Raw genomic sequence first — 25960 nt, 5'->3', positions numbered from 1 at the left:
TGGCAACCTCCTGGATGGTGCTGCTCGGCTGTTTGCTCTTCATGAAACCTTCCCTTCCTCTTGTGCCATTGGAGGCAGGAGAGGAACCCCCCAGAAGCTCCTGGTACTGCCCCTGTCCCGTGGGCACAACGTTTTCCACAAATACTGACCTGCAGCCTTATGGAACAGCTGCCCATAGGTGAGACCTCAGAACAGCCTCCCCAGGGCTCCTGCTGGCTCCATGAGTTTCCTCAGCATCTGCTCAGGAGCACTGGGGCTGCCATGGCAATTAATAATGTCTAATCTAGATACACCATCGTTTACATGGCCAGTGTGGTCAGCATCTCCTCTGCCCTGACTTACCTCAGCAAATACTGCAACAGCTTTCTCCAAGCTGAACATGCATTTAGTCATCAAAGATTGCAAATGACTAATAAATATGAAAAGAAGTTGGGGAGCAGCAAAAATTTCTGGACCAAGATCAGTCTTTACTGACAACTGCTGCTTTTCCTAAGCAAAAGTACCCTGCAGAGTTTAAAACAGCATCCGACTTCAAAGCAGAACAGCTCTCCAGATGGAGCTTACCACCCCTGCAACACCCTGTGCTTCGTCAGGTTCCCTGCACTTACAGAGGGACAGTGGGATTATTTCCAAAGAAGGGAAACACAGCGGCCTCTTGGAGCCCAGGGACTCGGAGCAATGTGTGACTGATGCACTCCCCACGGTGCTGGTGGTGAAGCTGAGCTCTGGGCTGGCCTCCCGAGCACCACGGGCAGCCCTTTCTGCCTGCTCTGTGTTTACAAGGGGCCAACAAGAGGAAAGGCTCACCTGTCAGCTGCGTCTGCAGCTGAGATGAACGCGGTCCCTCCTCGGTGGGATCCGGACTCCCTCCCGTACTGGGAAGCAGGAGCCAGAAAGTGCTGTGCTTGCAGCACAAGGATTTCACCTTTCAGCTCTGTCTCAGCAGATTCCCAGTTCAAGGGCATGCAGGCAGATGCTGTGGATTTCACAGGGGTGGCTTTGGTCACCCTGGTGCCACCAGGGAAGGGACCTGCAGCCCAGCAGGGCCTGGCAATGTGCCATGCGCTGGTGGCTGCCCAGGCTTCACCTCCCCAGGCCCCCCTGCACCCCTGCAGGGGATTTCTCCACAGCTGGAGAACTGTGTGTCCATGGATTTCATTTCAGGGGTATTTCTGCAAAGCTGGCTGGTTGGTTTGTTGGTTTATTTGCTTGTGCTGCGGGCTCCCAGCCCCTCTGAGCACTTGCCCTTCAGTAACGCCAGCACCACTCTCAGATCACTCCAGATACAACTGCTCCAACCTCCTGTCGGTGGCCAGTGATTTATTACCACTCCACTGCCTGGAGTCCTGACAAATCCTTTTTGGTAATTGCAGGAGGCCAAAAAAATGAGAGGATAAATAAATCTGACAATTAATTCAGCTGTTACTCACACATGCACATAGTGACACCCATTCCCAAGTCTCTTATGAACCTGGTTCTCCCCACATGGCACAGAAGCCAGGCAGAGCTCAGCCAGCCTGGACACCTCTGCTTCTGCCCAACACCCTTCAGAGTCCCAGTGCTGATAGGAGCCAGGCATCCCACCAAAAGCTGCTCTATTTTCTTTCCAAGTTACTCCCAGCCTACCCCGTCTCATCTCCTGCCAAGATCAGCTCTTTAGCCCTCTGCATCATTATCACAGAGCATACATAATTTCATGGCAAATCACAAGAACTGATGTATGGCTATTTGGATTGCAATTGTCAGGAGAGTAGAAAATGCTTCCTGCTGTACAGAGCCCAGGAACAGCCTCTGGCCAAAGGCTCAGCTGGGGCTGGTGTGTGAGGGCTGTGGGCCACCATCGTGGGAGGACACAGGGCTGGGTGCTGCCAGCACAGAGGTGTGCTATTCTATTCTGGTGTGATATTTGTACCCTTTTGAAAAACAAATCTTGCCCTGCTCATCGCTGGGTACCCCAGCTGCATCCCAGTCCCCTTCATCACCCACAGGGCCCCTGCAGCCTCGGGGTGGTTACTGGTGCCCAGTGCAGTGTCCTGGGTGCACAAGGACAGCCTCCACCTCGTGCCCTTTTCTTCCTGCTCTTGTCACTCAGCCTGGCCTAGCTAAAAAAAAAAAAACCCCAAACCCACAAACATCTTCTTGTTTTAATTCTTTCCAAAAGAAAAAAAAATCTCTAATCCTGACTAAACACTGATTCATCACCAGAAGGTCACAATGCTCCTGCACCTTCTCAAAGGGCAAAGGTATCAGGGGCATCTTTTATCTTCCCTTTCTCCTCAAAAACTCTTTCTGCCACTTAAAATACAAGTGAGTGTGGATTGTGGACATATTTTTATTGCTGGTTTTCAAAGCCATCTGCTTTTGTCCCATTTCATTTTCATCTCTTTATGTAAGAGCTTTGCAAGTAGACCTAAAGTTTTCCATCATTAAATTCTAAGTGTTGGCCTTGAATTGAGAGTTTTCCCACCTTCTCTTTCTTCAGCATCAGTGTGAATTATTGGCCATGGAGACAGCTGTCAGCCCTTGTCAGCATTTAAACCCTGATGTGAGAGGTTGAACAGCCCAGCTCCTGTTCGTACTGAGTTATTAACTTACTCTAATTGCCTTCAGAGTGGCAAAAGCCTTTCCATGAAGGTTTTTCAACAAAATCTCTGGTCTCAGGAGATCTTTAGGCTGATTTTTAAGAGCCAGCAGTATCTGCCCAGTGCATTGCCATGGCAGCTGGTTGTGGAGGAGCACATGGAGATGGGAGGAGGCAGATTTGGTCGGTGTGAGTACATACCTGCAGGGATTTCAGAGGGTGTCTCAGCAATCCAGGTGATCCAGGGTGAATCTCAGCAGCATGGAGAAAGAAACCTTTTGGATATCCCTTGGGCAGACAAACCAGTGCTGGCAGAAGGCAGGGATACACCCTGGCTGAAGTGCTTGTTGCTGTGCTCAGGAAAACATCATTTGTGTAAAATCCACTTCTGAGCCCCAGGAAAGGCAGCAGAAGGCCCTCAAACCACCTAACAGCCATTCAACGGACTAAATGGCATACAGTCATCAATCAGTGCTCAAGCACAGCCATCCCCCTCGGCTCAGTGACCCCCGCCCATCACTCCCCACCCCAATCACTCCCTCCAGCAGTGGGAAGTGCTCCCCAGCCTATGGCATCACTGTGGGACGGGGACCTGGGCACTCCCAGCTGAAGTTAATCACACCTCATGGGACAGGTGTTGGAGGTAAAGCAATTTAGACCCACAAACAGATCCCAGGGCTTCTTAATTAGGTTGCACTTCTTAAATAGGTAGTCACTCATTAGCATCCCCCAAAATTTCTTACAGCCCTGGGTGAATGAGACAGGGGTCCAAGGGTGCTCACTGTGCCCTCATACATGGAAGAACATCTGCTGCCATCACCCCTTGGCCCCTCAGCCCATTTTACCTTGGACACCCCATCAGTGCCAGCACAGGGGTCCCTTCACCCTCCCACCCCTCACCTGCAGCTGCCCCGTGAGCAGCTCGTCCTGCCCAGGCTCACACACACCCACAGCAGGAGCCGCTTTATGCTGCCAAATAAGTTTGGGGTTGGGTTGGTTTGTTTGTTTTTTTATTATGTAACCAGCACGGCAGCGGTCGCGCGCTGTCCCCCACCGCTCGCTGGGCACCCGAGCACAGGAACAGTGAACAAACCCGTCACCTTTAGCAGAACCACCCCCTCCCCTCTGCAGCAAGCTGGGGAATTATTTACACCTGGGGGTCTCTGCACAGCCCCGGCTGTCGTACAAGTCCCTCCAGAGCAGCTGTGCACAGGCTGGGTACACACAGAGAGATTTTTTCCCCTCCCAGTACAGTTCAAGAGACAAATTGTCCAGTTTGTGTTTGTACAAGTTACAAAGCTGGTAAAAGTTAAGTTTAAACTCGGGGTTCTGGAATAGTTTAAATGCGAGTTTCTCCTGGATTGCGCAACCGCAGCCAACAGCACGAGGTGGTGCTGTCAGACCCTGCTGTGAGATTTTGGGGTGCTTGGGGATGCCTCAGGGGGGAGAACGAGGGCCAGAGGGGGAAACACCACAACCTACAGGAGCAGCAGCTCCTCCTTTCCCAAAACCACACTCCCCTGGGTCCACACCTGAGCAGGTAAAGTGGGGCCATCCCTCTGCAGCCTCCCAGGCCCGGGGGGGAAGCCCACCAAGCTGCTCTGTGCCTCCTGCCCACACACTGCCAGCCCATTGCTGGGACACAAATTAATTAACCTGCAGCAGGAGGATGCTCTGCTCCTGCACCACAGCAAGGGGGCTCAGAGCTCCCCAGTGCTGCTCTAGGGCTCTCCTCAGAGTCCCTCCACCCCTGTCCCTGCTGCTGCCAGCGGCAGGCAGCTCCGGGAGGGGCTGGGGTGTGTGGGGAGACCCAGCAATGGAGACACAGCAAGACAGAGAGTGCCAAAACCAATCAGTGCTGTGGCCAAGTGTGGGGCTGAGCTCTCAGCAAGGGGGGCTGCCCAAGAGTAGGATCCCACTGGAGCAAAACCCACCTGTCCTGGCCTCAGCTCCTGCATCCCTGGGCTGCTCCCCCGGCCTAGGGCAGGTGGGATGGGGATACATGGCACAGCCAGGGCCTGAGCTCCTGCACAGAGCTGGGAACATCAGCAGTGTTGTCATGTTCCCCCGTTCAGGAACAATGCCAAAGGATCCCACTGAGCAGGGGGTGAGGCTGCTGGAGCCCTGCAGCATCTCGGTGTCACCAGTGTCACCCCAGCACCTTCACGTCCTCCCAGCCCACAGCACTGTCCCCTCCTGCACACACTGCCCTGCCCAGCAGTTGCTGGCTGACATCTGCCCATCCATCCATCCATCCAGCACCACTGAGCCACAAACCCCATAAGGGCTGAAACATCCTCACCAAGACCTTAGAACCCTTCTGCCATGCTCGTGGCACAGCCCCAGGTATTGCTGTGCTTTGGGCTCCTGCCCAGCCCCAGCCCCTCACCTTGCACACACGGAAAACAGTGGAAGTGAGAGAAGAGAAACACGGCTCCAGGGCTGGCACTGAGGGGTGGCACAGGCTCTTCTCTCCGTGCCACGGCTCTGGGCGCTGCCCATGGCTAACAGGGAGTGCAGCCCAAGCCAGCCCAGCTGGGGTGGAGCTCTGCAGCTCCTGGCTGGAGCCCGTGGCCCTTCCTGATGTCCCCACACCCAGCTGCAGGGCTGGCACGGGGCGCCCACGTGGTGAGAGACCCGAATGCCTCCCCAGCACCTCCATCCCTGGCGTGCTGCACCACCTACCACTGGTGAGAGCCCCAAGGGCAGCAGCTGCAGTGCCCTCCTCTCGCCCCTCTGGCCACGGCTCAGCCCTCGCTGGGTCACTGGCAGGGTCTGTGGTGCCACTCTGCCAGCTCTGCAGCCACCGTCCACTCACAGCGCCTTCCTGGACATCTGGAGACACCAAGCAGCACACAGTATTGCTACTGTGCCAAGTGGGAACTTTATTCTTTGTTGTGGTTGGGGTTTTTTTCCCCCGCTATTTTTTCCGAATCGGCTATGGAGGCGGCTTTGAAGACGGGTCAGATTTGGATAATTCTTTTTTTCCCAGCAGAATCTGCAACATTTTAATAGCGTTTTGCCCAGACATCAGCTCTGTGAGTTTGTACAGCTCAGAGCCACAGAGACACCAGCAGCAATAACCTGGGAACGCAAAGACTTGTGCATTGTCTTGGATTTTTTTCTTAAAAAAAAAAAAAAAAAAAAGCACAACAGAAAAGACACAAACATTGATGAACATTTAAAAACCTGTACATTGTAAAAAAAACGAAACAAAAAATAAAACCCAACAGGAAAAAAAAAAACAAACAAAACAAACCCCAAACAAACAACAAACACCATCATTCTCTTGCTTTGAAATCAGAATCAACCTGGGAACGTTGCAGGGGGAAAAGAAAGATCCATGGGGAAGGTGACGGCGCCTGAGCCCGCGGGGCTGCCGGAGGCTGCGGGGCTGGGCCGGGCTGGGGCTCCTCTAGCGTATAGAATGCAAAGCATTTAATACATTTTATTATTTTTTTTTTTCTTTTTTTGCCATTTGTTTTCCCCCCAGAGCGAGAAAGCAGAAGTGAATGAAAAAAAGTCTAATATTTTTGTTCTTTAACCATGTAACTGCAGATATGAGCCAACATCATGGAATGAAAAAAATAATGTAAAGTAGAGCATTCGTGTGTATCACAAAAATACAATAAAAACTTTTTTTTAACTTTTTTTTTCCTTTTTTTTTTTTTTTAAAGTTTCCTGTGAACTCCCTGCCATGCTGGCCTCCTGCCCACTCTGCCCCTGCCCTGGCCAGCTTGGAGGGCTCTGGAGAATCAACGTCTACAACCAGCAAAGGTGTGTGTAACGGGGGGCCCTGCAACCATGGCAAGATTTTTGTTTGGTTTTTTTTAAACTAAGTACATACATTCTCCTGACTCCCAGATAACTTTGATGGATCATTGTTACCTTCTTTTTTTTTTTGTTTTTAAACCCTTCCATACAATGGACAAATGCATCAAAGCCTCCATGTAAGAACAGAACCTCTTTTACAGCATGTAATACTGTGTTTTGTTTAAGTCCTTCCTTGCGTAAAATATTGACATAATTCACTGAAGGTATCAAAAATATACCCTGTAGACCAATACAATTTACAATTGCCTTTTCTCACCATTCAGAAAACAATGCACTTAAAGCAACCGAGCCCCTCGGCGGGCAGCACGTGAGCCAGCCCGGGACGTCCCTGCCCGCTCCGAGTGACCCGGGATTGCTTCCATCCAAGGGACCAGGATTTTTTGTGGGTTTCTTTTTTTTTTTTAAGAAACAGCTCTTCACTCCCTCCCCTGCCCGCTCCTCCCAGCCACGTTCGAAGCGTGTCGTCGCGGGGCCGATACGTCCTGTGCCACGGGAATGCCGGGCACCCAGCCCTCGGATCAGCCAGGGAACCGACCCCGGGGGCGTTCCGTCCCGTTTCACTTCTCAACCGTTTTTTTTTGTGTTTTTGTTGGTTTTTTTTTTTTTTTTTAAATCTTTAACCCGCTCAAGGTTTTGCAATTCTCAGGCACAATCCCCATGGCCGGGTCCGGGGGAGCATCCCACCGCCCGCTGCCAGCTCCGCAGGAACATCCCGCAGCCCTCGTGGGACGGCGCCGGCAGAGCGTCCGAGCGGCCCCGGGACGGACACACGGCCGCTCACGGTCCCTCTGGAGCACGGGGGTCACCGCCCAGCACGGCTGCCAAGATCGAAGATGGGTTCCTTGCATTTTGTCTCGTTAAGGCTTTTTTTTTTTTTTCTTTTCTTTATCAGACCGAAGAGGATGCAGAAATTTCCAGATGTTGAGAAAGAAAAAAAATAACTCAAAAAAAAAAAAAAAAAAAGAAAAAAAGAAACAAACCAAAACCATCATCCCCACCAAATTGTCTGGTTGGGAGAGAAGGGGAAAAAAAAAAAAAAAAAAAAGGGAAAAATGCAATAGCTCTGCTCCTGCATCTTCGCTCGTGAGAGCCGGCGGGGTTGGGCTGGTGGGCGCTCGCCCCGGGTGTCCCGCTCGCTCCCCGTGTCCCGGGTTTGGTCGCCGTCTCCCTGCCCTGGCTCCTCTCATTCACTGTCCGAAAGGGTTTCGTACTGGGAGCAGAGCAGGGGCTTGGGCTCCTCGTCCCAGGCGTGGTGCTGGCTGCCGGGGGTGCCCTGCGGCAGCGGGGCGCTGGGGGCTGCCGTCACCACCCCGCTGGGGAGCCGCATGGTGAGCGGGTTGTAGGGGAACGGCGTCGAACCTGCGCGGGAGGAGGAAGCAACACGGAGTCAGCACCGGCGGTGGCTGCGCCCCCCGCTCCCCTGCAGCCTCCCCACGGCCCTGCGAGGGTGGCACGGCCGCATGGGGGACCCGACCCCTCCAGCCCTACCTGCGGACGACGGCCTGTCCTCCCAGACGCGGTTGGTGAGGGGAGTCCTGCGGTTGCAGTCGCCCTCCGAGTGCACCGAGGACACGGAGGGTGGCCGCTCGCCCGAGGACAGACCCGGCGCCGGCGACTTGGCCTTGCGGCTGTTGGGTCTGGCAGCGATCTTTGGCTTCCCCCCTCCTCCTGCAAAGAGAGGCGCCCGCTGTCACCCGGCTCCTTGTGACAGGACTCGGGGGTCTGGGGAGGGGGTGCGGGTTCCCAGCGCTTCCCTTTTAGGAGCTTTGCAAAAACGGCTCGTGGCAGGAGGAAAGCTCACCCCGGGCCGACGGCAGCGCGGCGGGGAATGGCGATGGGGCGGGCGGAGGAGGGCTCTGCTCCCTCCCGGGCTGCTCCACTTTGTGGGTCGATGCCACCAACTGTCCCGTGGAGGGACGTGGGGCAGGAGAGGCCATGCGGCTGTGGCCGTTTCCCTGCAGGATCTGCTCCCGAGCCCGCTCGTGGCTCAGCCCACAATCGCGGCTCACGAACGGAGCTCCGTGGGCCGCCCCACACACAGAGCAAAAGCCCCAGGAGCTGCGGGGCCCTGAGCACATCCCCCATCCTCATGGTCTACATGGCCAGGATGGTCTTTCATCCCTCCTTACAGCAGAATCCCTGGGGATGTTGAGCCAGGTTTTAAAAGGTTTGAAGCCAGAAGGGGCTCTGTGGGGCAGGTGAGCGCAGATAAACCAGGGGGAGCTCCCCAAGGGGGAGGGATGGATGGGCTCTGCAGCCCACCCTGCCTGCCCAGCAGCAGGCACAGCTGGAAGAAGCTGCTGGTTTCATGCAGGAGCCAGAAAAGCTTTTCTGCAAAAAGCTTTAGAGTGCCTGGTGTTAGCTGACCCAGAGAGGTGTGAGCTGACCTGGAGGAAGGTGCATGTGTGCAACCCAGGATCTACTCCTGAGCCAGGGGCTCTGTGCCTGGATTCCCGAGGCTGATCCCTGGCAGTGGTGTCATGCTCTGTGCAGGGCACTCGTGTGTGGGGGACAAATGTTTCCCCCATCCATCCCTGGTCCCTCTCCTCCCTCCCTTTCTTAAGAGGGGATTTGCACAGCCAGCCTCTCATCTCTGCTCAAGTCTCCCCAAAGCTGAGCAGACCCTGCCATGGGGCTCTGCAAGCCCCACTAGGGCCCATGGGGCAGCTCACCCCCAGCTCTCCTCTCTTATCATCCCCTAGGCATCACTTTTAGCTCCCTTACAATCTCCCTCTGGCGCCAGGTGCTCCCAGATCCCATCCCCTCATCCCAGGCTGGATTCTGCCCCAGAGACAGGAGTGGGGAGGGAAATACTACCCTGCCCTGTGTCCTCCACACCAGCCCTTCTCAGCACCTTCCCCTATTTTGGCAGTAGCGATCCCACTGGGGGTTTACAAACAATTGGGGCTGGCTATTTAAGTTTATGCCTTTGATTTTTTGGCTGGGGAGGGTTTCCACCCCCATAAACTTCTCCATTGTGTAAAAAAAATATAGGAAAATGAGATATTAAAAACCAACAAATAGGGAAAGGAGCAAGTCAGTGGTTTAGAGAAAGCAACAGCACCTTTGGAGACTATTAAATTAACATCAAACAGGATTAATCAGCAGATCCACAAAGCTCAAAGCTGGGGGAGGGAGGGGAGAAAAGAAAACCAAAATGAACAAAAATGGGGAGGGGAGGGATAAATCCCCCTGTAAATGGGGAGATAAAAGGGCTGAGAATTAATAACACAGAGAGAGTGAAGGTGGAGAGGGCTGCAGACCTGGCAAGGAGCGCACGTCCTCGTTTCGTCCATCAGCAGGAGTTATGGGCATAGCAGCGGGCAGGCTTGCACTGGCATTCAGAGAGTTAAAAGCATTGGCACTGAGAGGTGAGCGCTCTTCCCACTGCTCGTCATATTTACCCATTAGGGCTTTCCTAATTATTGCCTCCAACCCCATGTTGGTACTGGAATTCTCTTGGACCGACTGGCTCCTACAACTGATTAGCCCTGGGAGATACGGGAGAGGGAGGAGAGAGGGGTCGGGAGATGGGGGGGAGCCACATGAGAAGAAAGATGGGGGGGATGGGGAAAGGGGGAGAAAGGAGACAAGGGAGAAGGGAAGAAACAAACAGTCAGCACATTCTCGCAAAGCAACAAACTTTGTCATCTTGTTCTTTAAAGCACTGCGATGCACCCGTCCTCCTCCTCCTCCTCCTCCTCCCGCTCCATCCCGCCCCGGGGCTCGGCGGGGGCTGGCGGTGGGACGGATGGGACTCACTCTGGGGTCTGGGTTTTGGGAAGGTTCCCCGGGGCCAGGGGCTGGGGATAAGCGTTTGTCACTGAGCCCCAGGGAGCATCTCCAAGGAACAGGGGCTGTGCTCCCAACCCAGCCAGGCTCGGCACGGGGACAAGAGGAAAGTCATTTGGATGTGGGGTCCATATGCACACTTAGCAAAAGTCAGTGTGCCAGGAATTTGGAGGCCGGGGCAGTTTCCTATAAGGGAAATCAGGGAAGGAAGAAGGAGTACCCCACAAAAACACTTAATGAGAAAGACGTGCCTGGATTTGGCCCCGGGGTGAGAGGATGCAGGCAGCCCCCAGAGCTGCCTGCGTGGGTCGGGCTGTGGGGAGAGGGGAGCGTCCTGTTGTCCCTCCTCGAGCTCTCTGCAAGCCCCCTGCCCCCACCCCCTCTCTCCCCAGGCCGGGTTCCCACGGGGACCAGCGGCCCCCGGGCTGCGGGACAGGATGCAGAGGCGAAGTGTCCGCGTGGGTGTGAGTCTCAAGCCATGCAGTTATGGAGCAGCACCGCACAGGGACCAGAGGCTCAGCCACGCCACCGTCATTCCCGGGGTGGCAGTTACAGGGAACAAGCAAGGGCAAAATACAGACACGGAACTGCCAGGCCCCCCAGCTGAGCCCATCCTGGGCTATTGGTTCTGGGATCCCTGCCCCTCTGCTTGGAAAGGGACGGATCCCAGGTTCCCGTAAACCTGGTTTGAATATTTGTCTTGCTGTAAAAACAGGCAGGGTCTTTGCTGGTCCCCTCTAGCTGAAACTGGCCCTCAAATCTTGTCTGCCAGGGTTCCTCAGGTCCTCTCTGGCTGCACCTGCTCACCCCAGCAGCTGATGCCAGCTCACTTCTTCTCCCAAACTCATTTCCACTGGCAAGCAGTCCTACACCACTGGCCCTCCCACGGCACCAAACCCCTGCTCACAGCACCTCCTGCCCTTGGCTGTGGGAAACATGCTGCTCTCTTACTTGAAACTAACAACCTGAAGGCACTCCTGCTGTAGGAGAGCATTAATGCTTAATCAATTAAGTAGCAATTAGTATTCCTCAGTGGGGATTCACTCCATTCCAGAGTCACCCGGACATGTCGCAGTTCCCGCTGTCATTCCCCCTGTGCTGGTCGTGGGCCTGAGCACTCCTCCAACTCCCAGGAGACACCTGCACCAGCACCCCCCATCTCCTTTTCAGTCCTCAACATCACCACTTTGCCCAGCACAGGGTGCTGCTCTTGCCCCAGTTTGCTTTTGTAACTGGCTCCTGCATCCTGCCCAGCCCAAAGTGACAGAGACCCCACTGCCCACCCTCACACTTCCCTTTGCCACTGCCCTCCCACCCACCCACAGGTGACCACAAGGGCCCAGCAAGAGCAGGGTGCTCTCTCCAGGTGGGAGGTCCACCTTGCTAAGATGGTTTGACCCTCTGATGGCATCAGATGGCCAAGCCTTGCTTGACCTTTGGCCTCTCCTCAAACTCTGCCAGGCTTTCCAAGGAATTACACTGCCCTTTCTCCAACCCAACAGCAGGGAGTTACGGTGTGTCCCGGGCTTTTGCCTCCCAGCAACTGTTACACTTGGTTTTAAGGGAAAACAGAACAAAGGAGACGCTTAAATCTACTGAGCCTCCTGTTCTCCATAGCTGTAAGCCCTGAGGGAAACGAGGTACGGGTATGTGGGGAGTTACCTGCTCCGGTAATCGCTGGCATGTTGAAAATCTCTGTCCCAGGCTGCCCCACATCTGGAGAAAAACAAAGAAGCTCTTCAGCACGGAGAGCAGCACATGCAGGTTAGTGGCTGGGAGGACCTGCCATGGCAGCCATGACAAGACCCCCATCTCTGTCACAGCACTCTGGACAGCAGCCCAGCTCCTCCAGGCACTGGGGTGGGACTGTGGGTGCTGGCTGGGACCAGGAGTAACTCCCAGTGCCTTTGGGAGATCCACCTTCACTGGGTGGGAAAGGGCAAGAAAGCAGAGCCCTTAAAGCCAGGGCAATGTCTTTGTGCTCAGTGCTGGCCTCCCTCCCTTCCCCCCTCCTGCCTTTGGGATTACAAGCTCCATGAAGCCAAAACCTCTCTCCTGCCCATGGGATTTTCAAAGGCTCAATGCCCCCTATCCATGGAGCAGGTCTGGGACAGCGGAGAGGGCAAGGAGGAGGAAAAGAAATGTTAAATCAATATTTTCCCTCTTAGCTGAGCTGTTTGACTTGGATATTGCTTTCCTTAGAATAACAGAAATTCTCATCAAATAAGAGGCGTATCCAATTTCTATATATTTTTTCTTGATAAGGGAAAGTGTGGAAGGTCAGGGGGTTCAGCCACATGTCCCCAAAGGGGCATAACAATACTGTTGGCTCATGGTAACATCATCCAGGAGACGAGACAGCTCGGTCCCTCTTATCCGATGCAGCTGTTGTAAGATGGATTCAAATTGAATTAGTATTGACTGTATAATGCTGGGCTAAATTAAATTATGATCCTATCTACTCTATTAGCGGTTAATGAACGAACGGGCTGAATTTCTAATCTGAGCCAGCCTGGTTAGTTTTACAGAGCTGCACCAATATTGATGTAGGGCTTAAAGTAAGGTTGGGGGGAGATGCATCTCAAGGAGGAAGGATTCAGCTTGGCTGGCCAGTCATTAAAATATCAATTGCTCTTAAGTGTCCTCCATGCTCAGCTCATTATTTCCTTCCTACTGAGGTTATCTGGTGTGGGTGGGATTGACAGCCTCAGAGCACAGAGACCAGGCTGGGAAGTCGCCCATTGCCCCCCAGATACAGACATTCACTGCTGGCACTGGTACAGAGCATTCTAGGAAAACACTGGACCTTGTAGTTCATAGAATATTCCGAGTTGGAAGGGACCCACAAGGACCATCAAGTCTGACTCTTCAGTGCAGACAGAGCTGTCTGGGAGCTCCCAGCCCTTTAACACAGCAGCACCCATTCCCAAATCTCCTCTGCTTCATGTGTCCTCAAGGCTTCTCCTCCCCTGGTGCCCTGCATTTGCCTCCCCACAGGTTCTTACTGTACTCCGTCTCGTTTTTGTTGGTCGTGCTGAGCTTCTTGATGATCTCCTGCTTCTTGGACTTCACCATGGCAGAGTTGCTTTCGGTCAGCTTGCTGAAGAAAGCTGGACGCTGAGTGTTGTTTCCTGGGGACTTGGACCCCATCCTGCAGAGCAAAAGACCACTGGAAACCTCTGCAACGTCCACTGCACAAAATCCTACCTAAAGAGCCTCTTCCCCCGGTGTGACTGCTCAGAATCAGGTTGGGAGCTCCTGGGATACTCAGCATCTCCAACCTCTCTCCCTGTCCCAGCGATAAATGTACCCCGTGGTCTTGAACAGCCGTGACAAACACAGCCCCTGGGATGGGACACAGCTTTGGGCAGCAAGGAAAGCAGCCCAGGCCAGGCCATGTGTGGGGACATCCCCACACCCAGCTGCCCCCAGCACCTGCTCCCAGGCCGTACCTCTGGTCCATGGGCTCTCCCTCGCGGAACAGGACGGGGTACGGGGCGCTCTTGGCGTGTTCCGTGTCTCCCGCGCCGTCGGGTGGGGACACCGGCTCGATGCAGCTGTCCGGCCCCCCCGCCGCCGCCTTGCCCTGCTCCGGGGACCTGGGCAGCAAGGGGACATGCCATGGGCTCACTGTGACAGCCCCTGTCCCTGTGCAGCACCTCGGGGTTGGGAGGGGGAAAGGATTCCTGGTGCTTGGCAGCGTGGCAGAGTGTGGTCTGGGCTGAGCCAAGCCTGGGCCTGATCCCCCCAAAGTGGGACAGCTGAGCCACCCCAAACACAGCAGCCCAGGAGGGACCTGCTGGTGGCAGGGACACATGGATGGATCCCTGTGGAGGGCTGTGACATTAACCTTTTAGAGAGACTGCTTTTGATCCTCTGTATCTGTGAACACAGCGGAGGCAGAACCCGCCACGTCCCATGCTCCTTGTCAGGGCCACACAGGAGCTGGGTGGCTGCAGGAGGGGGCCTGGAGCTGGGGCAGCTTGGACAGGATCACTACTGGCCCCTGATGCCATGGCCAGAGCCTGGGACACAGCCACGCTCGAGTCTGCGAGGAATTCCTCACACCGAGTTCTGGGAATTTATGTCTTTGTTCTTTCTGTGGTTTCTCTTTTTTCCCCAGTTTTTTTTTTCATCACTGGGTGGTCAGGGCTGGGCTCTTTTCCTTCATGTTATAAAGCCAACTCTAGGACCAAGCAGAGCCAGGAAGAACAATCCCATTTACTGACAAGGCACCACTCATTCCTGGATACATCTGGGTGGGTGTTTGGGTGCAAAGACAGAGACATTTTTTAATTCCATACAACAGGAATCAGACCTGCCTTGTAGCAGCAAGGGGATTTGAAAGTGACTTTGAAACAAATACAGGTGGTGCCTGAAGTGAACAACTGCAGTTGTCAGGGCACCTGTGTCTAATAAACTTCTGATTCACTGTGCAAGATGAAGATAAAATTAACTTTGAACCAGTGGAAAACATGTTGCTTCAGGTTTTTTGGAATCATCTGTGGTCAGGGACTGACAACAGTGACAGGACAAGAGGCAACAGGCACAAACAAAACATCTAAATTTCCATCCTAACACAAGGAAACCCTTTTTTCCTGTAAGAGTGCTGAAATGTTGGGAACAGGTTGGCCAGAGAGGTGCTGTCTCCAACAGTGGAGATACTCTGAACCCAACCAGTCAGGACCCAGGGCAACCTGCCCAAGAGGCCACTGCTGGGCTGGGTGATCTCAGGAGATCCATTCCCACCTAAACCATCCCAACCACCGAGATTGGGAAGGGAATTATGCACAGACTCTAAGGGGGTCTAAAGATCATCTCTAGGACAACAGGGATGGCAAGAGGCACCACCCCAGGGGAAAGATACCCAGATGAGAAAGGAGCTGGGCTGTGGGAGAGCAATGCCAAACTCCAATCTGCCCCGTGCAACCCCTCACCGCCGTGCCAGGCAGCCAAGGGCACCCACCCGACTTCCCCTGAGCCACCTGAGCTCAGGCTGGCACCCGCCCGCCTGTGCCAGCCCGGCTTGGCCTCTGAGCTCACCTCTTGCCCCCCTCGCTCTGCGGGGAGATGCGCGAGGCCGCCGCGTGCTCCTGCTGCTGCAGGTAGGCCTCGCTGGGGGTGCGGCGCAGGTCCAGCACCGGGCACGCCGCCCCGGGGAACGAGTACACCGGCGGCTGGATGTGGGAGTTGAGCTGCTGCGGGTGATGGCGCGTGTAGTCCTGCGTGATGACCTCCTGGAGAAGAAACCGGAGTCAGAAATAGAGCTGGTTTCGACCTTTGCCTTGCTTGGCCGAGCTAAGAGGGTGAGCAGGAGGGAAACAAGCTGATTTGTCCCCACAGATGGAACTTCTGCCTCCTGTCTGCAACAGCTTTTGTGATGGGCTTCTCGGGGACACAAATACCTGGGCTGAACAGTCCTGATGTCCCCTTCTTGGGGACACAAATACCTGGGCTGAACAGTCCTGATGTCCCCTTCTTGGGGACACAAATACCTGGGCTGAACACTCCTGATGTCCCCTTCTTGGGGACACAAATACCTGGGCTGAACAGTCCTGATGTCCCCTTCTTGGGGACACAAATACCTGGGCTGAACACTCCTGATGTCCCCTTCTTGGGGACACAAATACCTGGGCTGAACACTCCTGATGTCCCCTTCTTGGGGACACAAATACCTGGGCTGAACAGTCCTGATGTCCCCTTCTTGGGGACACAAATACCTGGGCTGAACACTCCTGATGTCCCCTTCTTGGGGACACAAATACCTGGGCTGAACACTCCTGATGCCCCCTGCTCTCCAGCCCCCAACTAGAGGAGTTGAGGTCTCCAGTGTCACTCCCAGCCCATTCCCACCAGACATGTTGCACTGAGCTCCTCCCTCCTCCCTGGAGCCCCAGCAGGAAGGGGATGGAGGAGAATGAGGTTAGTTAGTTACACTGATGTGCTGGGCCAGCGTGACCACGCGCTGGTTCATGCCCTTGATGCTCTGGCTGGACTGCAGGGGCTGGCACTGGGGGCCGTCGGGCTGCCGCAGGTGCTGCAGGTGCACGGCTTCGGGAGCCGAGGCCTTCAGTGAGCCTGGGGGGCACCAAGGAGAGAGAGCAGGAATGAGATGACATCTGTGTCCCCTTCTTTGAATGCCATCCCAGCACTGGAGCACAGCCAGCCTGGGCTCTCCCGTGCCAGCCCCCGTTCTCACCTTGCTGCTTCTGCCTCAGGTCATGCTCCCCGTGCCCCTTCTCTGTGTCCTGCAGCAGCTTGGCCCCTTTCTCATGGGACAGGCTGGGCGAGCTCACGGGACTCACCGCTTCCATCCGCTCGGGGCTGTAGCCTCCATGAAAGCCTGAGGAAATGGAAGGGAGTTAAAACCAGGAGCTCACTTAGCTTTTCCCTAGCTTTTGCTTGTGGATAGAGTCACATGTTCAGCAAAGTGTGGGGGAAAAAAGAGATGAGGCAAGACCTGGCAGGTCACACTGCAGGGCCACCTCTGATGTCCAGCTGTGGTGATGGCTGCTGGGAAGAGGTGATGTCTCACTCCTGCAGAACTGGACATTCAGCAGCTCTTGGTGACAGCATGAGATCCAGGGACCAAATCCAACCTCTGCAGGTTCACAGTTTGTGCCCCCGTTTTCTCCACCCACTGAAACCCTCACTATGCCCAGAGGGACAGCGATGCCCAGAGAGAGTGGAGGTGGCTGCACAAGAGGTCTCCAAGTAAAACAAACCCCCAAGCCCACCATGGCCAGCACCAAGGACTTGAAAATTGGATGTGAGACCCTGGAGACCCCAGATGCCACTCCAGAGACAGTCGACTCACAGACCATAGGGGCAAAATTTGACCATTCTCTATTTTTTAACACCTTGCACAGACTCACAGAACCATTTAGGCTGGAAGGACTTGTAAGCTCATTGAGATCAACCACGAACCTACCACTGAAAACTCCACTAGGGTCTGCACAAGCCTCTGCACAGACTGGAAGTGCATCAAAGCAGGCAGAGCTGCAATGAGAGACAACCATCACCTTTCAGCAGGGAGGGGAAACTGAGGCAAGGATGGGTTATGCCTCTGCATAGGAGAGGCAGAGGATGAAGGGGCCCTGGAGGAGGCAAATGGTGACTCTCTCCAGCCAAGCACATTTGGCAACACAACTTTTGCCTCCACAGACCTTTATCCTCCTAACACTCTATTCCTAGAGACTGCCCTCAGCAGGCAAACGTGGCAGGGGACCCACAGCACTCCTGGAGGGTTCCTCCCTGTACTTGAGGCACAGGGAGGACTCCATGGAGAACCTCCCTGCACCGGGGATGGGGATGCAGCATCCCCCATTACCCCATGCACACCAGCACTGAAGGGACCACACTTCAGATTCACCCAAGATGAAATATCCTGCTCTGGAAAGGTCCCTAACCAACAGTTAGGTCCTGAGGAACAGCACCTTGTTCCTGTAAGCTCCGTGGCCAGAGCAGAGCTGCCCCTCTCCGCAGCACAACACTCAGCTGGATGAAATCCAGGTGTCAGGGAAAAAGGTGGGCAAAGCTCCGCCAGGGAGTGCCCCATGGCCAGAGGCACAGCCACAGTCCTGCAACACGCTGCTAGAAGGTGCCAGGACCAGACATGACTGAGGGTTGGGATGGGATGCAGCTCTTCTCCCCAGCCACGCTGCCCTATCCTCTCCATCCTTGGGATATGGGAAGGGGAGTGGGACAGGAACTCCCAGTACTGATGGCCAAGGCATCTGCTGCAACTCGAAGATGGGGTCCCACCAAACCCCCACAGGCTGCTTGTAGCTTCTGCATGCTAGTGGGAGCCTGGATGAATGCTCTGGTTGAAGGTTGGTCCCATCAAGAATGACCCAGACCTTGAAATCCATCCCCCTCCCTGCACTTTCTATTGGAGTAACTAATCCTGGTGCTTTTGTGTCTTACACAAGATTCCCCTCTTAGCTGGTTCTTGTGGTCTGCTCTGGAAATGGCTGGGCTGAGCGATCCCAGGACAGCCACGGTGCCCACCCTGGGCAGCATCCAGCACCAGCACCCTGAGTGAGGTCACCCTGAGCACAGGGACCCCATCCAGGCTGAGACCCACAAAGCCCTCAGAGACCCTGCAGCTCATGACAGGGAGGTGCTTGTCTGATGGTCAGCAGCCTTGTCACGCTCACAATCCCAGTTCTCTGCTTTGCTTGTTTGATTTATTACCCACAACTGTTCCTTGCAGACTGCCTGGGAATTTCTAAGCATGAGGAAATCAAAATTAGCAAACGGCTATTGTCTGTAAAAAGCAATACCAGGAACTGGACAACATTTGCAAAACAGGACTTGGTAACTGAAAAAACTGAAAGAGTGTGGGAGAAGGGAAGATCCTTAAAACACACAAAAATAAAAAAGTCTGGAATAACACAATGGCCAGGAAGCAGAGGGACAAGCACACTTGGGGAGCTGATGGTGCCAATATCCATGTGCAACTGAAAATAAGAAGTAATGAAATAAAATGGGTGTCAGGCCACAGGTCTCTCACCTCTGCCCTCCCATTTCTGACCATCACTAGTGGAGTGGTTACTCAGCGAGCCTCTTTCTTGCTGCCCCTTATCACAAGACATTTGGTGCACGATAATCACATCTGTGAAGTTGGCTGCTGTCGTGGTGGTCTTACCGAGTGCTCGGAGCTCCTGCTCCTGCATGGAAAAACGTTTACTTTGACTCTTTTCTCTACTGTGCTGCTCGGAGCCTGAGGCTGCGTGCTGCTGGTCCAGAGGGTGGTGGTGCTGCTGGCTTTTCCCCTGTCCTCTGCCATAGTGATGAGAGGAGCCAGCTCCGGAGGCGGGCAAAGGTCTCGACTCCATGGCTTTAATGGGCGAAGGCGACTGCTCGAGGTTGGCCCCACTGGGCAGCTTTGAGGTGTAGACGTTGTTGTCAGTCTGGGCTCGTTCTGTCTTGGCTTCCCGCACCCTCGAGGCCTCTTTCTGCAGGATGGCCGGGTCCAGCGGGGCCGCGTAGCCGTCGGCCGCGCTGAGGGAGGAGCGCAGGGTGGAGGCCGAGGGGAAGGCGGCAGAGCGGATCGGTGACGTGGTAGTGGTGGAGGAGGATCTGGAAGGAAAACGAAGACAGGGTCAAGATGAGAGAAGCAGGTGGAGAAAGGGAATGCTGTTACTAGAGCCTCAGTGTTCAGTTTTGCCCGGTCGAGCTCCTTCCAGGCCTCCTGAGCATATGGCTGGGCCATGCAGGGCCAGTGAGGAGGGCTTGGATGGAGCCCTGTAACTGGCCACAGGGTATTGGGCCTGAATGCATTGACTGGAGAACACAAAACCCACGGACAGGTCCCAGAGACCTTGGTAACTCCACCACCAGGCTATCTTCAGCAAGAGGAGCAATACCTGTATTTGGGCACAGGCACACTCCTACTTTTTCTCCTGGCAGCAGGAAAAGCAAAAGAATTGGGGCACCAAAATGTGCCTCTCCCCACCACAACTTCCCTGAAAGCCCCAATCCTGCTCCCACTGAGACTGAAGGGAAAACAACTCTCACTCCTTCCTCTCAGAGGTGCTCATTAATTAAGAGCTGGTGCAGGCATCCAGGCAAGCACTGGAAGCCATGGTGGGGGGAACACACCGTAGGACGGAAGGGGTGGGGGTCTCCGAGGAGATGATCTTCATGCCGGTGTTGTGGAGCACGCTGGGGCGCTGCTGGATGGTCTCGTGGGTGCGGGGTGAGACGGGAGAGTGCTGGTGGCTGTGAGAGTGGGAGGACGAACGGCTGCTGGACTGCTCTGTACCTGCGGAGAGCACAAGGAAGGGCTTCTTTAGCTCTCTGTCCAACAGCCCTAACCCTGCCTTCCACCCAGCACACGTCCCAGGGTGGAGGGTGGACTCCTCCCCAGCCTACCTGGTCTCCAGATGGGCGCATGCTCCACTGTGGTGGAGGCTAGGATGGATTTTTCACGCTCCCTCTCTCGTTCCCGCTCCCGCTCCCGTTCCCGTTCGGACACCGATGATCCTGACTGTTTGGTCATGTGCGTGGGCCCTCCTGAAACCCAACCAAAAGGCAGTGAGAGGGCTGCAGACACAGCAATTCCCCCCAGGAGTGCTGCCTGCTCTTCACATCGCTGTATCTGCAGAGCAGATAAGGAATGGCTCCATCCAAGGTCACCTGGAGCAGGAGAGACGAGGGCAACCAGTGCGACTGTCCTGGCGCCATTTCCAGGGAATGACCTTCCACAGAACTGTTCGCTTTGGGAAAGAAGGGGGGGAAGGCAAGGAAGCCCTCAACAAGCAGCAAGAGAGGGAGTCAGTCCCTGAGTAAGAATTAATTTGGGGTCTCCCAACCTGTCCTGGCATGCTGAGCCCATGGCCTTGGATTGCTTACGAGCATCCTCCTCAATCATTTTCCTGCTGGAAAAGCAACCTCCAGCATTACCTGGGGAGAGCGGGGAGCTGCTGTGCCGGCTGCCGAAGGTCTGGGGGGGTCCAGGGATGTAGGTGATGCGGTCCATGGTGGTGGCAGAGGTGCCAGGGGTAGGGGGCACGAGGACGGGCAGGTGTGGCACTTGGGAGAGGTCGATGATGCCTGGAGAAAGAAGCGAGACGACTGTCAGGACAACGCCGAGCTGGCAGTGCCAGCCTGACCCAGCCTCCTCCTCCCATAGTGCTCCCAAACCCCCGGACGGGGCCGTGCTGGGAGGACCTGCTGCATAGTTGAGGGCGAGGGAGGGCTCCCGGGGCGACAGCCCGCGCAGCATGTCGGCCCGCTGCGCCATGGCCGTGGCTGCGGCGTTGTGGTGCATCTGCTGCGACGTGATGTAGTCGTTGATGATGGTCTGGCGGTTCTCCATGGCGGCCGTGTCCGGGTAGCCCCGGATGAGGTACGGGGGGTACAGGTGTGGGTACGTGGGGCTCGGAGCCAGGTGCCTTGGCAGGTAGTAAGCAGCAGCTGGGAGAGAAAAGGATGCAGCTGTGAGGCCGCAGAGATCTCAGGCTTTTGGAGCGTAAGAAGGAAAATAGCAAACCGTGCCCCCAGCCACGGTACCTGCTTCCAGCTGGATTCCCCTCGGGATGGCGGCGGGGTCGAAAGGCAGCGGGATGTGTCCTCGGTACAGATCGACGCCGCTGACGCCGCGGAGCAGGTGCTCGTACGGGGAGATGGGGTGGTGGTGGTCGGGCACGGGGGCGTGCGGAGACTTGGAGTTGGTGAGCTCTCTCGATGTGGGGGTGATCTTTCTCTCCTGGGACACCGGCTTCCCAGCAGTGATGCTCCCTGCTGAGAGCAGAAGGAAATGAGTCAGAGACTGAGCACTGCGGCCAAGCCACGTCCCTGAGGGATGCCTCTGGCCAAGCATGTCCCACAGGGATAATCGTAGCTACCCTGAACTGGAGGGACCTTTCCCTCCTCCCTGCACGGCCATGCCCTGTTTCACCACCAGGGTCAGGGTGGGCCAAGTCCCAGTTGCCCCATGGGAGAGAGGCCTTTCCCAAAGCATCCCTTCACCCCAGCACATCCATGCTGGGCAATCTGTGCATTCACCCTGGCCTGCACAAGCCGACAGAGGTGCAGCCTTGCTTCCACGCTCTTCAGCACAAGGAGGTCACTGCTGCTGTTAGTGAGAAGTGTGAACACCTCCCACCCAGTGTCCCAAGCACTGCTTTCCTGCCTGCCTATGGAAAATAGAGTGCTGTGGGCCGCTGCTGGGACAGGGAGGACACTTTAGGAACACCAATGGCTTCACCAACCTTGGCCCAAGTCTCTCTTTGGCTACCCTGGTGCAGGTGAGGTTCCCTCACTTCAGCAGCGTGAGCACCCCCAGGAAGGGCACTGAGCCCCAGCTGCTCCTGGCAGCCACCCCAGTGCCATGAGTCAGCCATGGGCGTGGGGTGCTGGGAAGAACAGGTTCAACAGGCACCTGCTGGGAATCACTTGGGCAGGTGGGGTCAGCAGCCACCTCCTGTGCACCTCACCTGCTCGGCTGTTAGAAATTTTACCATCAAATAAAAGGATTGGAAAGTACCTTCGTGCTGCCGTGGGGTGGACTCCCGTGTGGAGACTGGAGAGCCTCTGTGCAAGTGGCTGCTGAACGCTGTGCTGTGCCCTGCCTGGTGGTCCTCATAGCCGAGGGCACTTTGGTGGGCCTTGCCTGGCTCGGGTACAATTACAGGAGCCCCTCTGGCGATGGAGCCACCCGAGTTTGTCACAGGGCTTGGCCTGTTTTTCAGGCTCTCTTCGTAAGCTCTCTCCAGATTCCTCGGGTCTTGGATGACATCCAGAGAATGCACAGAGTGGAAAGTCCTGCCGGGACTGCCGATGATGGACCGCACATCGTGCTTTTTGGTACTCGAGGAGGAAGAGCCGCTGTCGTACTTCAGTGGGGTACCCTGGGGACAGGAGGCAGAGGGGACATCAAAGGGGCCTAGAACAGAAGGAGCCCAGTGACTGCATCCCACTGAGTTTCAACAGGATTCAGGATGCCTCATCCAGTGGGTCAACACACAAGGTTTTCTCAGTCAAACAGCCAACAGCCATCGGCAGAGCAGAGATAACCACTCGGCACAGGGCAGGGTGGAGGGCCCATCCTGCATGTCTTGCTGTGCTCCAACAAGACGATGATGAGTCACTGCCGAAGGCTGGCTGGGCCCATCACGCCTCTCTCCTACACACACTTTGAAATGGGACAGGACTACAAGGTGCCATGGGAACCCTGCAAATATTTGGAGACCAACAGGAGACAGCATGCCATGTTTCGTCCTAACTACTGGCCCTGCTGGGTTGCCATTTGCCCATGAAGGGAGGAGGAGACCAAGTTTTTGTGCACCCAGAGTCACAAATGCTGAGGGCACCAAGTTGACTCTGTCCTTGGAAAAGAGGCAAATGTGTCCCCTTTTCTTTACATATCTAGATGGGCCATTGCTTTCTTAACGTGCCAGAGGTTCCCTGGGCTTTGTACTTATCTGCAGGGAAGGATTATAGGATGGTTTGGATTGGAAGGGATCCCTTCAAAGGATGGGGCAGGACAACCTGTACCCAAGCAGAGCGTCAGTTCTTACCAGTGACGCAACACAAAGCTGTCTCTGCTCTCCTTTTACCTTGGGAATGGCTCCCAGGATCTGTGCAAAGGCAGCAGTCTGAGCAGGACTGATCTCATCTGCTGTTCACTCCATACTCACCTGCGTGATGGAACCTTCCTTCAGAGGTCTGGTCAGAGAGATGTCTGGTGTCCGCCTCAGCTCCTCCCGGGGAATCTCATGGATTGATCTTCCTGCTTCTTTCACCGTGGCTACCAGGTCTTCGTGGGTTGATTTCATTTTCAGAGGAGTCAGATCGTGAGATCTGACCTTGTAGGCATCAGATAAGTCCCTTGGTGGAGTGTTTTCCCTCTTGAGCTGTTTGGCTTCTCTTCTGAGGTAGTCCTCATGGGCCTCCACATAGGACCGAGGTATTCCTGCAACCCCCAAGCAGATGATGGATGCAGAGGGTGACTCCCCAGGCAGACCCTGGACTCCCAGTCCCCATGCAGATACTCACTTCTAGGGGGTCTCTAGTTAACACATGTAACTCAGGGACTGGTACCCAACTGAGCCCACAGAGCAGCTGTACCACTGATGCAGCTGGTCCACCTCACCTCTACCACCACCTTCTGTACCTATTTCACAGCAACTTCAACCTGCTTCATGCAAATCACTGACAATTTTGTCCCTGACTTTGGCAGAATTTAGGTTGCTAGAAGCTGAGCAAGACTGAAAATCTCTCTGAGCACAAAGCAGGGGCTGCAAAGATCTGCAGCTGGACCTTGACATGCCCATCCTTGTCCCATCCTGACAACGAGAACAAGGGGCCGTGCATGTGAGATGCTTCCCCTGTCCATGCCCATCTTGTGCTCCCAGGTTTTACCTTGTGTAATCGAGCCTCGCATGTGATGCTGCTCCTTTAGGTTATGGGGACTGTGTCGGTCTGGAGGGATCGCTCGACCCATGAGACCTAGAAGAGATCCAAGAGGGAAAGTCAGGCTGTGACACAGCAGTAATTTACAATGAATACATGACAGTGTTACCAGGGATGCCTGGGACAACAAGGATAAATACCAATGATTTCTGAATTATTTATTTATTCCTCTTTTTTAAATATGCTTCTTTTTTGATTTTTTTTTTTTTTTTGTAATCCTGGAGCTGGTCTGTCAGGACAGCACTCAAGGCAGACAGACCAGTCTGCATTCTGTTTTTTTCCCATGCTGGTCAGATGCTGTCCTGTTGGGATAGCAGCTAAGCACTGCCAGAACACTGGCACAGGAAGATGCACCACATAGACAGGAGACAAGAGGAGATCTCCACAGGTCACTAACATAACAGGTGAAAGGTTTCATGCAGACCCACCTTCAATGCTGGTAGATAAGGTATCACGGGCTGATAAGCCCCGGCTGATCCTCCCCTCCATCATATCATAGGTCCGCTTAGTTCCTGTGGTCTCATGGGAAGCTCCCGAGCTCCTGCTGTCTTCTTTGGGACACTGAGAAGCAGCAACTCCACCTGCAGGGGGGAACACCAAGAGGCATGGAAAGTCAGCACGGGCCAAGAGAGGGTGTTTACTGCTGTTTGTGTGCGTTGCTGAGGGGTCAGATCCTATCCCAGCATCAGCCGCCGCTACGCGGTGCCAGAAATGTCGCATGGGATTGGCTTCCAGGAAATTCAGCTGGTGTTCTCTCCCCTCCCAGCCTGCCTCAGACTCCAGATCTGTGCCTCCCTCTTGAGTAGGAGCATCCACCCAGTCGTGTCCCATTCCCTCCCTCGCTGGTGGGGCCATCCTGTGGGTAGCAGGACAGCTCTGAGCCAGTGGGAGCAGCTGCAGTTCCACTGAACTTGACTCTTTGGGTCTGGGGAGTTTTGGTTTTTTTTTCCCGTTTGTTTTGATTTTTACTAGACACCTACTGTTTGGGATCTTGGCCAGCCTTAACATCTGCCGAGACACTCCCTGGGTGAGAAAATCAGGGAAAACGGAGGAGAAGCGAAGCTGAGAATGATTCCTTTGAAACAGCACTGAGCACACACAGGAACTGGGAGAGATGGTGCAAAGCAGAACTGATGGAGTGAGCACTAGGGTGAGGAGAGACCACTGACTGCCCCCTGATCCAAACCTGGAGCAGGTTCCCTGCAAACAGGCAGTGGATGTCTGTCCTGAGCTACAGCCCCACCACCAGCACAGCCCTGCCCGTGCCAGGCAGCATCACGCCCACCCCGGGCAATGGGCACCCATCATGTGCAGCGAGCTGTGAATTCAGCAGCTTCTGATCCAGCTGAATGCCTTGGGTTTATGCCATCAGCTCCAAACAGGATGTCAGCTAGGAGAGACAAACGCCTCTGCCCATCATCCCTGGCCAGGCTGCCCTTGCCAAGGATTGCCAGTGCACTAATCCTCCTCTTTGTGGGTAGAGAAGGTGGATGTACAATTAGAGAAAGCAGGGAAGTTAAAAACATGAATTCTATTGTGGACAATCAGGAACAAAACTCCTCCTTGGCAAAACCAGTAATTAATAAAATGGGATTATTACAACTTCACACCCACTGTTGGTTTCCGCAATCAGCACCCACTCAATCCACAAAGTGTTTGGGGCTGTGTGTGGGGAAACAAGAGGGGGTCCGTGCCTGAGCCTTTGCTTCAGCTCCATTTGACAGCAGAAATCCGGGGGTGACATTCAGAATCAGCCAAGCACCATGCGGGTGATGTGCCTGCACCCTGTCATCAAGGCACATCTGTTGCCACCAGCCCTTCTGCAGGAGG

General features: G+C 54.8%; 1 protein-coding gene across 14 annotated transcripts in view; it reads right to left on the bottom strand.

Annotated features, from left to right (window-relative positions):
- Nucleotides 1-5446: 5446 nt before the first annotated feature.
- NCOR2 (nuclear receptor corepressor 2) overlaps nucleotides 5447-25960 on the bottom strand; it is a 230159-nt gene continuing 209645 nt past the window's right edge. For 7 of the 14 annotated variants that reach the window (XM_053959970.1, XM_053959973.1, XM_053959972.1 and 4 more), the window contains 19 exons: nucleotides 24559-24711; nucleotides 24080-24166; nucleotides 23356-23630; nucleotides 22203-22566; nucleotides 21227-21457; nucleotides 20885-21130; nucleotides 20618-20767; nucleotides 20087-20227; nucleotides 19814-19976; nucleotides 18858-19291; nucleotides 16407-16550; nucleotides 16143-16285; nucleotides 15251-15444; nucleotides 13660-13806; nucleotides 13213-13358; nucleotides 11870-11923; nucleotides 9679-9906; nucleotides 7904-8083; nucleotides 5447-7774 (listed from right to left, as the gene is read on the bottom strand). In XM_053959970.1, the coding sequence (XP_053815945.1) occupies nucleotides 7599-7774; nucleotides 7904-8083; nucleotides 9679-9906; nucleotides 11870-11923; nucleotides 13213-13358; nucleotides 13660-13806; nucleotides 15251-15444; nucleotides 16143-16285; nucleotides 16407-16550; nucleotides 18858-19291; nucleotides 19814-19976; nucleotides 20087-20227; nucleotides 20618-20767; nucleotides 20885-21130; nucleotides 21227-21457; nucleotides 22203-22566; nucleotides 23356-23630; nucleotides 24080-24166; nucleotides 24559-24711 (3656 nt within the window). In that variant the 3' untranslated portion in view covers nucleotides 5447-7598. The remainder of the gene's footprint in view (nucleotides 7775-7903; nucleotides 8084-9678; nucleotides 9907-11869; nucleotides 11924-13212; nucleotides 13359-13659; nucleotides 13807-15250; nucleotides 15445-16142; nucleotides 16286-16406; nucleotides 16551-18857; nucleotides 19292-19813; nucleotides 19977-20086; nucleotides 20228-20617; nucleotides 20768-20884; nucleotides 21131-21226; nucleotides 21458-22202; nucleotides 22567-23355; nucleotides 23631-24079; nucleotides 24167-24558; nucleotides 24712-25960) is intronic. The other 7 variants (XM_053959971.1, XM_053959982.1, XM_053959981.1 and 4 more) reach the window with 4 other exon arrangements.

Source organism: Vidua chalybeata, chromosome 18 (assembly GCF_026979565.1).
Source record: "Vidua chalybeata isolate OUT-0048 chromosome 18, bVidCha1 merged haplotype, whole genome shotgun sequence".
Classification (NCBI taxonomy): Eukaryota; Metazoa; Chordata; class Aves; order Passeriformes; family Viduidae; genus Vidua; species Vidua chalybeata.
Note: the sequence above shows the minus strand (reverse complement) of the source record. Positions and strands in the feature narration are given on the sequence as shown.